This window comes from Pelodiscus sinensis, chromosome 18 (genome assembly GCF_049634645.1).
Source record: "Pelodiscus sinensis isolate JC-2024 chromosome 18, ASM4963464v1, whole genome shotgun sequence".
Classification (NCBI taxonomy): domain Eukaryota; kingdom Metazoa; phylum Chordata; order Testudines; family Trionychidae; genus Pelodiscus; species Pelodiscus sinensis.
Genome location: NC_134728.1, coordinates 20522805 through 20539284, shown reverse-complemented (window position 1 = coordinate 20539284; position 16480 = coordinate 20522805). Strand labels below are relative to the sequence as shown.

Sequence of the window (16480 nt, the reverse complement as noted above, 5' to 3'; positions counted from 1 at the left end):
AGCATAGTTACAAGCTGGGGACCAACCAGTTAAGTAGTAGTTCTGCAGAAAAGGAGCTGGGGGTTACAGTGGATGAGAAGCTGGATATGAGTCAACAGTGTGCCCTTGTAGCCAAGAAGGCTAATGACATATTAGGTTGCATTAAGAGGTGCATTGCCAGCAGATCCAGAGATGTGATTATTCCCCTTTATTCGGCTCTGGTGAGGCCACATCTGGAATATTGTATCCAGTTCTGGGGCCCCCCACTGCAAAAAGGATGTGGACACTTTGGAGAGGGTCCAGCGAAGGGCAACCAAAATGATTAGGGGGCTGGAGCATGTGACCTACGAGGAGAGGCTGAGGGAGTTGGGTCTGTTTAGTCTGCAGAAGCGAAGAGTGAGGGGGGATTTGATAGCAGCCTTCAACTTCCTAAAGGGAGGCTCCAAAGATGATAGAGAGAGGCTGTTTTCAGTAGTGACAGATGGCAGAACAAGGAGCAATGGTCTCAAGTTGTGGTGGGAGAGGTCCAGGTTGGATATTAGGAAAAACTATTTTACTAGGAGGGTGGTGAAGCACTGGAATGGATTACCTTAGGGAGTAGTTGAGTCTCCATCCCTAGAGGTGTTTAAGTCTCGGCTTGACAAAGCCCTGGCCGGGTTGATTTAGATGGGATTGGTCCTGCCCAGAGCAGGGGGCTGGACTTGATGACCTTCTGAGGACTCTTCCAGCTGTATGGGTCTATGAATCTGTGGATCTTTGGCCCCTGACCTAAAAAGGGTTCCCCACCCCTGCCATAAATAAAGACAAGGTTGAAGCCTTTTGTGTTAGACTTAATATTTTACTTTGTTTAAAATGAAGTTTGGTAAACTAACATGAGAAAGTAAGCCCAGTACCCATCTGGCTACAGCTTCCTGTCCCCAACCCCAATCCTGAGACAAGCCCCGTGGTCTGGTCTCAAGAAGGGCTAGTGGTGGAGGCAGCAGCCCTCCTCCTGCTGTGGCACAGGTAGGAGGGGAGGTAATGATCCAGCTGTGGTGATCCTGGCCCCGCCCCTTGTCCAGTTATTGCTGCCTGGGTGCAGCAGCCCAGCCCTGGCCAGGTAAGGTAATCTGGTGCCAGGGCCCCCACCCCCAGTGCCCTGCCTCCTGCACCTCCCACACACCCCAGCCTCCTGCCTTCAGCCCCCCACATAGCCTAACCCTGACTTCTTCATCCCCACATCCACAGCCTGCACCCCCAACAGCAGAAGTCTCATTAAATAAAGTCTGTCAGTACGTTTCATTTATGCTATTATTAATCATGTCAGTTATCAATAAGAAGTTGTATATTTTCAGTCATGCAAATGGGTATTCTTATATACTGGCTTTTTGTTGACCACTTGTTCTGAGTTTTGATGTAGTTTTGCTCTTTGGTTTAAAAAGATGGCTGACCCCTAGGTTAATTGATTACATGGGATTTTACATCCTTAGTTTGGAGGGAAACTTTTTCATGCTCAGTGTTGTTTGACTCTTAATGGAAACGTATTTATGTAGAACTTAGTTTGAGCTATGATTGTATGTGATTGGTTATGAAGCTCCATCCCCTTGTCCTTCACAGTAAATATACAAAGTAACTAGTATTCTACTCCAAGACTTGCTTCTCTGCAAAAACTACTAGGGAATTTTGAAAGATCTAGGTCGGGTTGGCGACCTACGGATTTTCACTGACGTGAGCCTACCCACCCGATCTGGCTTGCGGGAAACACTAGCTCCCCCGGCTCCATGCATTGCCATTTCGCTTCTCCCAGCTGGGACAGGCGCATGACAGGCTCAGACTCTGGGTGCTATGCTGGCAAGCAGCCAGGGTGGCTTACGGTGGCCCACGGTTTCCAGAGTCCGGAGCCTCCACCACTCATTGTGGCTGCCCCACCACTGTGTGGTGTGTGGCCCCTTTCTTCCCCCCACGGGACTCCCTCTGCTGCGCAGAGCCCCAGTCTGGATGCACCGCTGCCGCCTCCATCTCCAGGCAGCAGCTTGTTGTTACAGCAGCAGCCACCGCTGCTGGGGCAGGGTACGGCTGGGTCCGAGGCAAAACCCAGCGGAGCTGCTTCCAGAGCCCCGCACCTTGGAGCTGCTGCTTTAGCCCTGGGAGGGGATGCGCTCAGACTCAGCAAGTACACTCTGTGTGCTGCTGCTCTTTCTCCCTGCCCCTCCCCACCCCGCTGTGGGACTTGTTCTGCTGCTCTCCACCGTGAGCTGGGTCTGGCAGGGAAGGTCTGGGCTTTCTTCTCACACACACCCCTTCTCTCTCCTCTCCTCTCCCTCCCCTCCCACCCCCCCTGCATGTCCTCTGAGTGGGAAGCCAGAACTGGTGCTGCAGGCTCCCCACTGCATGGGGAGGCTGAGCTCCTTCCCCATTGCAAGGGGGCATGAAGCCAAGTAAGCCTTCCCCCTCATGCCTAGATCCCCACGCCCCAATCCCCCTCACTCCCCTCCCCCTGCCAAGACTCTGCACCCCCAGCTTGCTCCGTCACCCTCCCTTGCTCCTGCTCCCGGCCAGATGCCCTACTCCCAGCCTGCTTCTGCATCTTATCTCCCACCCAGACCTCATAACCTCTCCCCCTTTTGCACCCTCCTCCCTCCCAGATCCTGCAACTCATCCCTACCCCACTCACTGGCAGCTTTGTCTTGCACACCGAACCCCTCATTTTTGTTCCTACTCCAGAGCCTAAAGGGGTCCATAAAAGCAACTAACTGGAACCCCAGAAAAATAAATCTGGCCTATGGGAAACACTGAACCTCAGGCCTCCCTGTCCCTTCTCCTCACCCCTTGAGGCTGGAGCACCAGAGGAGTGAGGTGTCTTAGGTGGGGGGCCACATCTGTGAGCGTTGTGAGTTTTTTTTCTTCTCACTTGTGTGGTCCCCAACTGATTTTTCTGTAGGTCAGTGCCCTCCAACCCAAAAAAGGTTCTCCATCCCTGCCATAATGAATTGTTGGACATAAATTAATATTTTACTGTATTTAAAATGAAGTTTGATAAACTAACATGAGAAAATTAAAATGCTCAATCTGTTTAATAATATAAATTAAACCGTTCTCCCTAGCTGCAGCTGTTAAGAAAATATGGTCACCGTACCCAGCCTGCCCCATCCCCTTCTCCGCCCTTTTTCCCGGCATGCAGATCTTAAATAGAAGTGAATAAGTTAAATCTTCTCACGCCACTTCTGAAAGGTTGCTGACCCTGGTCTAGTAGTAATCACCTTGTGAGCGAAATGAGCAGACAAAAACCGGAAGCAATTCATAAAGACTTAAAATCTGAACATTCTAAGCTAAAACAAAAAACTAGGACTCAAACTCAAACACGAGTCAAATAGAAACTTTGGCTAATCCTTCTGGGTACAGTGTTGCTGCTAATGGATGCTCCTTACTATCAAAAGTATATTGATTGGGGACATCCTGATCCCAGTAGATCAAGATGTGCACACAAAATTAAATTGGCATTCTGCTGTATTTTTTATCATGGTTGCCCTCAGGTGAATCAGCACTTAGTATGGCAGTGATTAACAATATTCTGAGCTAAGCAGTATTTAGGAGGGAGCAGGCTTGAAATTGTTCAAGATTGACCCTGGTAAAAGAAATCTGGGTGATATTGAGTGGCTCTGTGAATGCATTGTAGGAAGTTGATACACATTTCTGCAGCTTTTAATGAGAAGCCTAGATAATATCTCCTATTTCTGAAGAAATTTTGTTGCTTTGACTGTGTAAATGTGATCACTGTGTGCATTCATTTGTGACTTGCTTTCATCATTTTTCTTCGTCTTACATTTATATGAGAAAAAATGAAAAATGTCACTACATTTTAGATTTGGTCTCCACAAACTTCTAACAAGCCACATTTGTTATATAGAGGGTTGTGCAGAGAATGTTAGTGACCTATATTTTAACATTTGTAAAAAGAAAAGTCAAACTTTCTCTTTTGCTACAAAGACTGAGAAATAAGGATGCTAGAGGTGGTAATTGGCTAATCGTGTAGTTAAGGGAAGGTGCTCATTGCTCATTCCCGGCTCATGCCAGGTCCAGGAGCTAACCCTGTTGAGGCTCTGCAGTTTAAATATACAGCAAAACCTGTGTTATCTGGCACAATTGGGGATTAGGGCATTCTGGTTATCTGAGGTTTTCCCATTAACCTAGGAAAAACCAATGGACAATAATAGTAAAACTCACGTTTTTAATATTGGTAGTTTTGTAGTGTGAGGCAGTTGGTCTCTCATTTCTTTTTTGAGTTACAGATGATTAGTACTTCTTAAATTAAAAAATTAAGCCAATCATGGTAAACCAACCCAGGCCTGTGCGCTTGAAGATGTGACAGTATTGTGGCTGGGGGCAATGCCAGTTAACAGAGTGCTGGATAACACAGTTTTCACTGTAGTAGGAACTGGGTGCACAGGTAATGACATAAGCAAATAATTGAGTGGTTGGCTGCCTAATAAACCTAGGCTTATTGGGTAATCGAATCAACTACTTGAATACCCTCCTCTCCCCCACTCCCATCATAGGCAGCAGGGGTGGGGAGAAAGGATCTCATGTTGTAGTAATTAAAATGCAGAGCCTCCGTGGGGGTAGGTCCCAGACCTGGCATGAACTAGACTGAGCAAGCCTTGGCTCAGGTCCTGCTAGCGCTGGGTCTGGGACCCGGCTCTTATGACATTTAAACTGCAGAGCCACAACGGGGGTAGCTTCCAGACTCCTATAGGTTTACTGCTGTTGACAAAACTGCCGTGTTCTGTTGACTTACTATCCACAGAACACGGCGGTAGTGTAGACGCAGGTATAGTTTTGTCAACAAAACCCTTAGTCTAGACACACCCTGAGTTACTACAGCACTGGCTCCTGTTCTTCCCCCACCTCCTCAGCTACTTCTGATACAGGAAGACTATTTGAGTAGTCGACTTGACTACCCAATAAGAATCTCAACTACTTGCTTATATCCTTACTGAGAATCTGTCCAGAAAATTTACAAGACGTGTTTTTGTTCTGGAATATACATTATTTAGATTGAAAAGTGATATCATTTCTATAAAATATTGGTTTCATAATCTGCTTAAAAATAAACTCTGTTTTAGTAGTTGCTATGGTCTTTGGGATTATAGGTTAGTTTTTAAACTTGTGAAATATAGCTAGCTAATCTCTTGAAATCTTAATTGTGCTCATTGATAGATCTTAGTGCTGGCTTGAAAAGCTGAGAGATTTAATTGGCAGTGAGGAACATTAGAAATAGGCTTCTAAACAATCAAACTCTAGTCATCATCCAATGAACAAAATAAACAATAATGGAAATTATGGAAGGTAGTCTGCCCTTGATAAAAGCATGGAGAATGCTTTGGTAACTTCCTAACTAGATTAAATACTGTACTTCATTAGTATTTGTGCTAACAATGTTTTGCTATGACAGTGCAAGCTGAAAAGTCTTTGGAATGCCAACATTTCAGTTTGCATTTCTGAGCATCTGTTATATTTGCAGTACAGGCAGTCCCCGGGTTACGTACAAGATAGGGACTGTAGGTTTGTTCTTAAGTTGAATCTGTATGTAAGTCGGAACTGGCGTCCAAATTCAGCCGCTGCTGAAACTGACCGCCAGTTCTGACTTACATACAGATTCAACTTAAGAACCCCAAGCTTCCCCAAGTCAGCTGCTGCTGAAACTGATGAGCGCTGATTCCAGGAAGCCTGGGGCAGAGCAACTCTGCCTCGGGCTTCCTGTAGTCAGCGCTGGTCAGTTTCAGCAGCGGCTGACTTGGGGACGCCTGGGGCAGAGCAGCTGGGGTGCTGCTGGGTTGCTCCAGTAGCACCGCTCCTCGGCGCTACTGGACCAACCCAGCAGCACCCCAGCTGCTCTGCCCCAGGCGTCCTGATTCAGCCACTGCTGAAACTGACCAGCAGCGGCTGAATCAGGACCTGGGGCAGAGCAGCTGGGGTGCTGCCGGGTTGGTCCAGTAGTGCCCAGAGCGGGTGCTGCAGGACCAATCCGCAGCGCCCCAGCTGCTCTGCTCCAGGGTCCAAAACAAAAGCCTGGTCTGCTGGGGGAGGGCACACTATCCGCCCCCCCCCCCCCAGCAGACCAGGGACACGGGGAGCAGAGCAGCAGCAGCAGCGAGGTGCCGCGCCTCTGAGGCTTTGCTCTGGCAAAGTCTCAGAGGCGCGGGACCCCCCCCCCCGCCCGCTGCTGCCGCTTGAGACCCGGTGCCTGTGGTCTGCTGGGGACGGTCCCCAGCAGACCACAGGCACTGGGTCTCAAGCGGCAGCCGCGGCGGTTCCCACGCTTCTGAGGTCTCCAGCAGACCAGGGGCACCGGAGCAGCTTACGAACGGGGCTTTCTCGCCCCGGAGCTCGCAGGTAGCAATCCGCTACCTCGACCTCCGGGGCGAGAAAGCCCCGTTCGTAAGTGCGGATCCGACGTAAGTCGGGGACTGCCTGTACAATAATCAAGCAGAAAAATCATAAGAGAAAAATGAGCTTATTTACATTTTAAATAGCGAAGTACCTACTATAGGACTCTGCTTTACCCTTTAAGACCTTTAGGAAACTACAGCTAGGGATGAGTTTGTTGACTTGTTTAGGCTTTAGCTACACGTCTAAAACAAAAGCATAGCCACGGCAGCTCTTTACACTAAAAGTATGGCCACAGCAGGGGCACTGGAAAAGAGCTCTCCTAGCACTGTATGTAAACCACCTCCACTGGGGGAGTACAGGCAGTCCCCGGGTTACATGGATCCGACTTACATCGGATCCCTACTTACAAACGGGGTGAGGCAACCCTGCACTCGCTGCTTCCCCCCAGCAGACCAGGGAGACCCGAAGCTAGCTCCCCCCCTCCCCCAGCAGACCAGGGAGACGCGGAGCGGCTTTTCTCAGTAGACACCTCAGCTTGAGAATAAAGGACTGAGGGAAGTGAGGTGAGGGAGAATAAAACTGAGCTCTGGAGAAATGTTTGGCTAGAGTTTCCCCTACAATATGTACCAGTTCCGACTTACATACAAATTCAACTTAAGAACAAACCTACAGTCCCTATCTTGTACGTAACCTGGGGACTGCCTGTAGTTAACAGTGCGTGCTGGAAGCCTGTTTACAGCACTGTAACTTGCAGTTCTTGGAGGGGGCAGAGGGCGGGGGAGACAGTGTTTTTTTCATAGCCCTGAGACAGACAGACAGATAAGCAGTGTGGACCTATCCTGAGGTTAGTAATAGAGATGTAGCCGTGCTAGTCTAAAAAACAGTACTATGTAGCACTTTAAAGACTAACAAGATGGTTTATTAGGTGATGAGCTTTCGTGGGCCAGACCCACTTCCTCAGATCAAATTGTGGAAGAAAATAGGCATGACCATATATACCAAAGGGATGCAATCAAAAAAAGTGATCACATATAAAAAGGAAAAATCAAATTTCAGAACAGAGCGGGGATGGGGGGGAGGTAAATGTCTGTGAGTTAATGATATTAGAAGCGGCGACTGTGGCACCTTATAGACTGACTGCAGTGTTGGAGCATAAGCTTTCGTGGGCAAAGACCCACTTCGTCAGATGCATGTAGTGGAAATTTCCAGAGGCAGGTATAAATATGCAGGCCAGAATCAAGCTGGAGATGACAAGGTGGATCCAATCAGGGAGGATGAGGCCCACTTCTAGTAGCTGATCTGGAGGTGTGAATTCCAAGAGAGGAGAAGCTGCTTTTGTAGTTAGCGAGCCATTCACAGTCGTTGTTTAATCCTGAGTTGATTGTGTCAAACTTGAAGATGAACTGTAGCTCAGCAGTTTCTCTTTGAAGTCTGGTCCTGAAGTTTTTTTGCTGCAGGATGGCTACCTTTAGATCTGCAATTGTGTGTCCAGGGAGATTGAAGTGTTCCCCTACAGGTTTTTGTATGTTGCCATTCCTAATATCTGATTTGTGTCCATTGATTCTTTTACGCAGGGACTGTCCAGTTTGGCCGATGTATATAGCAGTGGGGCATTGTTGGCACATGATGGCGTATATTACGTTAGTCGATGTGCAGGAGAATGAACCAGTGACAGTATGGCTGATCTGGTTAGGTCCTGTGATGGTGTTGCTGGTGTATATATGTGGGCAGAGTTGGCACTGAGGTTTGTTGCATGGATTGGTTCCTAAGTTAGAGTTATTATGGTACAGTGTGTAGTTGCTGGATATTAGAGGTGATACTTGGGGAAGCTATCTTTGTAATGGGTAAGATAATTAGCATCTTTGTTAAGACCCTGGCATAAAGTGTCAAATTTAAGCATGAGTGACAGAACCTCTGAATGTACCCATTACAAAGATAGCTTCCCCAATTATCACCTCTAATATCATTAGCTCACAGACATTTACCTCCCCCCCATCCCCATCCCCGCTCTGTTCTGAAATTTGATTTGTCCTTTTTATATGTGATCACTTTTTTTGATTGCATCCCTTTGGTATATGTGGTCATGCCTATTTTCTTCCACAATTTGATCTGAGGAAGTGGGTCTGGCCCACGAAACCTCATCACCTAATAAACCATCTTGTTAGTCTTTAAAGTGCTACATAGTCTTGTGGTTTATCCTGAGGTTGTGTGTATACTAGCATTTGTCCCTTAGGAGTATGAAAAAAGTCTCTAGTGCAGACACAGTCTTATTTATCTGTTTTTCTGTCAGGAGTTACTTTTTCCCTCTATTCCTTGCACTGATGCTAGTTTGATTCAAAGTGCAATTTAATGTTTGTTTTGCAACTTTGCTATCTGAGATCCCCTCTTATTTGGTAACCCGGTAGGCAGGTCAACTGGAAAATAATGTACTTGTTTTAATTGCACCTTTAGAACTTTTCGGCTTCAGACTTTTCAGAAAGGCAGTGTAAATTATATTGTTTTAAGGGGCATGATATTACTTCAGACAGACCAAGGGAAAAGAAGAACCGATAACTTCTTCTGTTTGTAAGATGTTACTCTTGAGTTGAGGATGGGACCTCATTTCACTCAACCAGTTATTTTTTTTCTTTTTAAAGTCAAGACTTTTCAGTACTTACATCTAATTACAAAGAATATATTTCTGGAAGGGTTATATAATGTCATTACTCTGGAGCTACCTTCTAAATTTACCCCATCTTACCTTCTCTCAACCTCTAGTCCTTCTTTATAAACACTGACAACAAGATATTCACTACAGTTATGGTGTAACAAATGTGAAACTTCTATAAGTTGGACAAATACAGAACTTGCTCTCAGATATTGACTATTTGCTGCATATATGAAAAACTAGTTTGTCTGAACTGCTTCTCTCTCTCCCGTGTGCAAAAGCGCACACATGAATCACCCATGGGATTTTAGAGTTCATACTGGCAACTTTTAACATGAGGTTGAATTAGCAGGAAAATATCTTTTTAAATTTCACAACATAAGGAGGGAAGTAAACTTCAGAACTAAAACTGCTTTGAATATTTGTAAAATTCGATGAGGTCCTTATGCTTACTAGTCTTTTTATTTTAAAATTAATGAAAATGGGAGCTTTTTAATCCTTTACTATGTATATATCCACAAACATATTTTAAAATAACTGAGTACCACTACGAAACAAGATGAAAATATGCAAGTAAGTAATTTGTATCCGACACAATCGATCTTGTACAAAATCTTCAGGCACATGGAGTACATACAGGGAAAGGTAATTATTAGTCCCAGAAAGAAACTCCGCACAAGCTCTTAACAACAGTACCTTGATAGTGTTCAAATTAGGAATGTTAAATATCAGTTAATTGAATAGTCGAGTAACCTCATGAATTCTTATTGGTTATTCGACTGTTCTGTAGTTCCCGGGGATGGCAGTCAGTGTAATCTGTCCCCAATCCCGATGAGCCCCCTGCCACTCAATGTGGAGTGCCAAGTGGGAGCTGGCCCGGGAGTGGCGCTGGTTTAAAAACCAGCTCCCCTCCTGGACTGTCTGCCTGTTGCCCTGTGCTGCTGCCTCTGATACAGAGGTGGGGTCTGAGCTCCTGGACCTGGTGTGAGCTAAGGATGTTAAATATTGGTTAATTTACTAGTCTCTGGGGCTCTTGTACATTTCAAAGGAAGAATGTGGAACTCCACATGCAGCCTGGGGCCAGCTGGAAGTCCCGCTGACTCAGGCTGCACTCTGGTGTGCCAGCTTTGAAATGTACAAGAGTCCCCAGTGGGGGCTTTTGTGCAATTCAAAGTAGAAGCACCCTCATGGAGCCCGGGGTCATCTGGGGACTCCCCAGTTGATCCTGGGCTCTGCGCAGCATTTTCGTGGAACCCGGGATCAGCTGAGGACTCCCCAGCTGACTGCGGGTTCCGTGCAGCATTTCTCCAGAACCTGGGGTCAGCTGGGGATTCCCCCACTGATCCCAGGCTCCATGATGGCACTTCTGCTTTGAAATGCACGAGAGCCCCCACTGGGGATGCTTGTACATTTCAAAGCTGGCATGCCCTCATGCAGCCCAGAGGCTTGCGTGCCTGCCTGTTGAAATGCTGCTTTTGAAATGCCACCTCCGTGTTTCAAAGGCAGTGTGTCGCACAGCTGATCCTGGGCTCAGCTGTGTGTCCCTGCTGTTTTGAAGTACTCCCTCTCCCCTCCCAGTTTGCTGCCTCTATCTGATGATCGAGGCAGCAAGGGCCGGGGGGTGGGGGGGAATTGACTAGTCTACTGACTATCCAATAAACATTCGCTTATTGGATAGTTGACTAGTCCTTAACATTCTTAGTGAGAGCCAGAACGGAGCTGAGCTGCCTGCCTGCCTACCTCCTAATAACACTTTAAACACAGAGCTGCAGCTGGTTTTGGACCAGTCGCAAGCCAGGAGTCAGGCTGCTGGCTAGCCTGCTTAAAAAAAAAAAAATTCTTGGTGGGGGAGGGGAAAATGTGTGTAGTCTAGCATTAATCAATAAGCTTTGTTTTATTGGTTAATTGGTTAATTGATGACTACACCATTATATCTCTAGTTCTAAGTGCTGCTGTTAAGAAATACGAAAAATATTTTCAGTCATTCAGGTGAGACTGAATGTTCCCACTTCAGTAGAAAATAAGCATGAAGAAACACAAATCTTGATACTCAGTTCTGAAAAGAGGAAACTCCCCTCTTCTCAGAGTGACTTCTAAGTATGCATCTTTTCCTGATGTTAGTAAGATGTTACCCCTAGTTGTCTAAACGTAATTCATTCATGATCAATTGTAGATAAAGAAACAATGACTACACTTGTTGAGGCATGGAATCAGAATCAAGAGTATTTAAAGGGGACTTAATCAAGATGCAACAAAAAAGTTTAGGAAAATGAAGAGGAGCATCAAAATCAGTGAGTTTAGTAGATCAAAAACCTTTAGTTGAGATCCATTTATCAGAAATACCACCAAATACAAATATTGAAATGTTACATGCTTGTCAGTCTACTGGATTGGCAGTGGAAATTTGTTTGCAGAATAATCACTTTGCCTTCTAGCAGTTTTTTTCAGTCCTTTTTCAAACAAATCAGTGTATACTCGTGAATACGAATTCTCATTAATGGCTTATTTTTTGTCAGTGTTAGCTAAAAAACATCACTTTGGGTATATCTACACTGCATACTTCTTATTGCAGCATGTAGAATACATACACTTCATGCCACTCTAGACACAGGAGTGTTGGAAAGCACAGATAGGCTTGAGCCTTGGGGATATGAACCCTGCATTGGGATTTCTCAGCCTATGAGTTGGAACCCATAATTGGATTGCCAACATGTTTCAAAGGGTCACCTGGCAGCTCCTGTAACTCAACTCCCGTGGGGCTGCCCTGGTTCGCCTCCTTGCTCCAGACGCTGCCACCTCTGGGGTTCCAGCACCGACACCTGAGCCCACTTGAACTCTGTTACCCCAGAGTGGAGGTGCTAAAGCCCAAGCCACACTACCCAAGCTGGGGGATGGAGGCCCAAAGACTTACGCCCTGGACAGGCGAGTTCAAGTTACAGGCTTCCTTGTCTGGGGCTGAAGCCCTTGGTAAGGATGTTAGCCATGATGTAATTGAATAGTCATGGAACTATGAAATGTTAGTGGTTACACGACTATTCACTAGTCCCCAGGGGCAGGGCTGGCAGCAAGCGTACTCCCCAGCCCCATTCCTGGGGAGCCCTTTGCTACTCTGTGCTGCTCCCTCTCTATCAGAGGCAGCTGCGCAGGATGCCAGGCAGGAGCCAGTCTGGGAAGGGAGCCAGTTTAAAAACCCGCTTCCTGCAGAGACAAGTTGCTTGTCTATGGGGGTTCAATCTCCCCACGCAGCAGCACAGGGGGGCAGAGGAGGAGGCTGCTGCGAAGCAGCCCCTGTCCACGGTGGGCCTGAGCTCCCCTTGGAGAGAGGCTGCTCTGGATCCCACAGAGCAGCCTCTGACTGGACAAAGGCTGCTTCGGGGCAGCCTCCCCTGCACCCTCCTCCTCCCATGCTGCTGACTCTGATAGACGCAGCTGCCTGGGGCGGAGCAGGTGGCACCGCAGAGCTGGTGCTGGGGGGATAGTCTTTTAAGTCAGCTCCCCCTAGCACTGGCTCCTGCCTCTCTTCCCTGCCCCTCAGTTACTGTCTCTGTAGAAGGCAGGAGGGGGAGGCAGGTCCACAGGATCAGATGTGCATGGGGAGCTGGCTTGAAAGCTGGTTTCCCTGTGCATATTAGCTCGAGCCTACCCCTCTCACCCCTGTGCTGCTGCCTCTCCCTCAGAGGCAGTGCAGGGATGGCGGGGGCAGGTGGATCCAGTGCTTGTGGGGAGCCAGCTTTTAAGCTAGCTCCTTCTTGGCACCAGCACCTGCTCTCTTCTTCCCTCCCCCCCCCCCCCCCCCCCCCACTGCCTCTGATACAGAGCCAGCAAGGGGAGGGAAGGAGTGTAGTCAACAAGATTAACGAATAAGTCTAGGCTTATCGGTTAATCATGCAACCATTTACACCAGTGTTTCTTAAACTATGTTCCGTGGAACCTTGGTGTTACGTGAACAACTTGCAGGTGTGCCGCAACCTCTTCTTTGTTTTTGTTACTTTGTTTTTGCCTTTTTTTGTCTGACAATTTTTTTTGAAGAAAATTGTCATAGGTGTTCCGCTTATAAAAATATTATTGTTTTGTGTTCCATGGTCTCAAAAAGTTTAAGAAACACTGATTTACACAATGATCTCCCTATTGTACTACACAATTACTTGTATAAGTTTGTCATTGGGAGATTACTTCTAATTAAAACAGACAATTGTTTAAGAGCAATTCTGACATTTGGCTAGAGGGCCGTAAAACTGACCAATGCTATCCTGATGTATGAACTGTAAATGAGGCATATCATTCAATTATATATAGTTATATCCAATGTATAATTTAAGTCAAACTCTTGCCTTCTACTTTTCTGTAAAGTTACTTAAAGGTAGCCATGTTAGTCTGTATCTGTAAAAACAAGGAATTCCTTGGAACCTTAAGGGCTAATAGATTTATTTAGGTATAAACTTTCATGGGTAAATACCACACAGTACATTTGATGAAGGGTTTTCACCCACAACAGCTTATGCCCAAATGAATGTTAGTTTTTAAGATGCCGCAGGACTCGTAGTTGTTTTCAGATTTGTTAGACCCCATTTATCTTGTAGTGCACAAATGTTTATGAGAGAACTATCTCTGTTACTTTTGGACACTTTTGCTGTTGGAAATAAACCAGACGCATTTTGAAGAAGGCCTGTAGAGCTGGGGCTCTCAAATTTCATTGCACTGTAATCCCCTTCTGACCGTGAAGTTACTACAAGACCAGGGGTTGGAATTGGGAGAAGAGGTGGCCACGGCCTGAGCCCTGACAACCCAGTGGGGGTGGAGCTAAGGATTGGCCTTTAGCCCTGAATCCCAGCAAGTTTAATGCTGGCCCTGGAGACCCCATTAAAATTAGCCACTTTGGGGTGCCAACTAGGGATGTTTAAAAAGCAGTTAATTAGGTAACCATGTAACCACTGAAAATCTCAAAAGCTTTATACTGCAGAGCCCACAGCCTGGAGCTCCCAGCCCTGCTCCTGTGGAGCCGACTGCCACTTTGCGCTGCGGGCTCTGAAATAGTGCTCACAGCACAGGGTGGCAGCTGGCTTCCTGGGAATGGGCCAGGGCGCCCGCGTTTAACCATTCACGGTAACCTGTAAGCCCAGGCTTATTGGCTAACAGTTTAAACTATTATACTATTACATCCCTTGTCCCAACCCACACTTTGAGAAACACTGCTGTAAACTCATGGCATGCCACCATTGAATACTGTGACTTACACAGGAAATGTGAATTATACATTGAAAGTCACTGTATATCTTCTGTCCAAATCGAATATATAATTGTGATGGCATGTACAAGCTTTGATCATCTGTTCTTTTTAAAATATCGCATTGCTTACCTTTTTGAGTTATACATTTTAATTCCAAATAGCCACAAATCTGAAACAATATAATTTTGAAAGCAGCGGTTTATCTTCGGTAACTGGATTTACTTTGAAAGTAGATTCAACGATAATATTAAAAAGAGATGGGCAGTTAAGTAGTAATAAAGCAAGCACAAATAAAGCTACTCTACTTCTCTTTGTAAACTGAATTATTGTGGAGTGCATGCACTTAGAAATGTTTTAAAATCATTGGGGTGCAGGGGAGCATAATTAGTGTGTAAAATGGAATCAATGGGGTAACTGAAGAATGTTTGGACTCCTTTTTAATAATAGTGAAATCTAACATACTGTCCAGTTACAAACTTTTTACACATACTGATGTTTGTCAATTTGTGAATTACTAGTATTGTGAGTATTTGATATCTTTTTTCTTCCTTACAATTTTAGGTAGACCACTAGGCTCCATCACACTGAATCAATCTGCATTCAAAGCTGTCTACCTGCAGTAATTTGCTTTGGATGCAAGTGAACATGTCTCAAGTTCAAATTCAGAATCCATCTGCTGCTCTCTCAGGGAGCCAAATATTGAATAAGAACCAATCTCTTTCGCAGCCTTTGAGTATTCCTTGTACCACTAGTTCTCTACCCTCTGAAAATGCAGGTAGACCTCTTCAAAACTCTGCTTTACCCTCTGCATCTGTTACCTCCACCAGTGCAGTTGCAGGTAAGCATGTTGATGAATGTCTGTATTTCTTAGCCTCATTCTGTGGAACTGTTTTACAACCATTACTTTGAAAACAAGAGATGTTCAGAAGTGGATATTTCACTAATTGTGTAGTCAAGAGAATTTTTATCAAAATTCATGATTAGTCAATAAAGGAATGCGCATAGTCCCGGCTCGCATCTGGTCCAGGAGCTACTCCCGCCATGGCTCTGCAGTTTAAATGTAGTAGAAGCCGGGTAGGCAGGCATCTTGGCTCCTATTACATTTAAACTGCAGAGCTGCAGCATGGGTAGTTCCTGGACCTGGCGCAAGCCAGAACTGAACCGGGCTTGCTCAGTCCTGGCTCATGTCAGGTCCAACAGCCTCTGCCTGCGGCCAGCCCAGGTCACTTTGCAGCAGTGTCTCCTGCCACTTCCACCTCCCCCCCGTACCCTCCCCACCTGTGCTACAGCCTGTGATAGAGACAGCAGTGCAGAGCAGGGGGGAGGCACTGTAGAGATAGTGCTGGTACAGAGGTGGGGAAGGGGAGAGAATGTGAGTACAGGCAGTCCCTGGGTTACGTGGATCCAACTTACGTCGGATCCCTACATACGAACGGGGCTTTTCTCGCCCCGGAGGATGCGGGTGGCGGGACCACCCAGACGCGCTGCGGTCCCGCCGCCCGCGTCCTCCGCAGCGAGAAAAGCCGCTCCGTGTCTCCCTGGTCTGCTGGGGGGCCCCCCCAGCAGACCAGGGAGACGCAGAGCAAAGCCGCGGAGGACACGGGCGGCGGGACCCCCCCCCCCCCCCCCCGCAAGCAGACCAGGCTTTTCTCGCCGACGCCTGGGGTAGAGCAGCTAGGGCGCTGCTGGGTTGGTCCCGCAGCGCCGCTCCTCGGCGCTACTGGACCAACCCGGCAGCACCCCAGCTGCTCTGCCCCAGGCGTCTTGATTCAGCCACTGCTGAAACTGATCAGCGGCTGATTCCAGGAACCCTGGGGCAGAGCAGCTCTGCCTCGGGCTTCCTGTAGTCAGCCGCTGGTCAGTTTCAACAGCGGCTGAATCTGGACGCCAGTTCCGACTTACATACAAATTCAACTTAAGAACAAACCTACAGTCCCTATCTTGTACATAACCCGGGGTCTGCCTGTATTTGTTTTGGCTAACCGACAAGCAGAGGCTTTTCGGTTAGTTGACTACGTGCTTACATCCCTACTAAAAACTATTTGCCTTCTGTGTTGGCTTTCATGTTTATCCCTGTTTTAAGATCATAGTTTTAAATGAAATTGTTCTTAACAGATATATAAATTGTTTTCAAAAGTTGAGAATGAATTAATGTCTATTTAAAGTTCTAGTAACTAGATTTTGTTGAAAGAATTGATAGCAGCATTTTTATCAGTGTTCTTTACAATCGATTTTTTTATAACTTTTTAAGTACAATT

General features: G+C 46.5%; 1 protein-coding gene across 6 annotated transcripts in view; it reads left to right on the top strand.

Annotated features, from left to right (window-relative positions):
- The window catches only part of STAU1 (staufen double-stranded RNA binding protein 1), a 54839-nt gene that overhangs the window by 17365 nt on the left and 20994 nt on the right, over positions 1-16480 (top strand). For 5 of the 6 annotated variants that reach the window (XM_075901234.1, XM_075901231.1, XM_075901233.1 and 2 more), the window contains one exon: positions 14784-15060. In XM_075901234.1, coding sequence (XP_075757349.1) covers positions 14856-15060 — 205 coding nt within the window. In that variant the 5' untranslated portion in view covers positions 14784-14855. Of the gene's footprint in view, positions 1-11168; positions 11287-14783; positions 15061-16480 lie in introns of all 6 variants that reach the window. The other variant, XM_075901230.1, reaches the window with a different exon arrangement.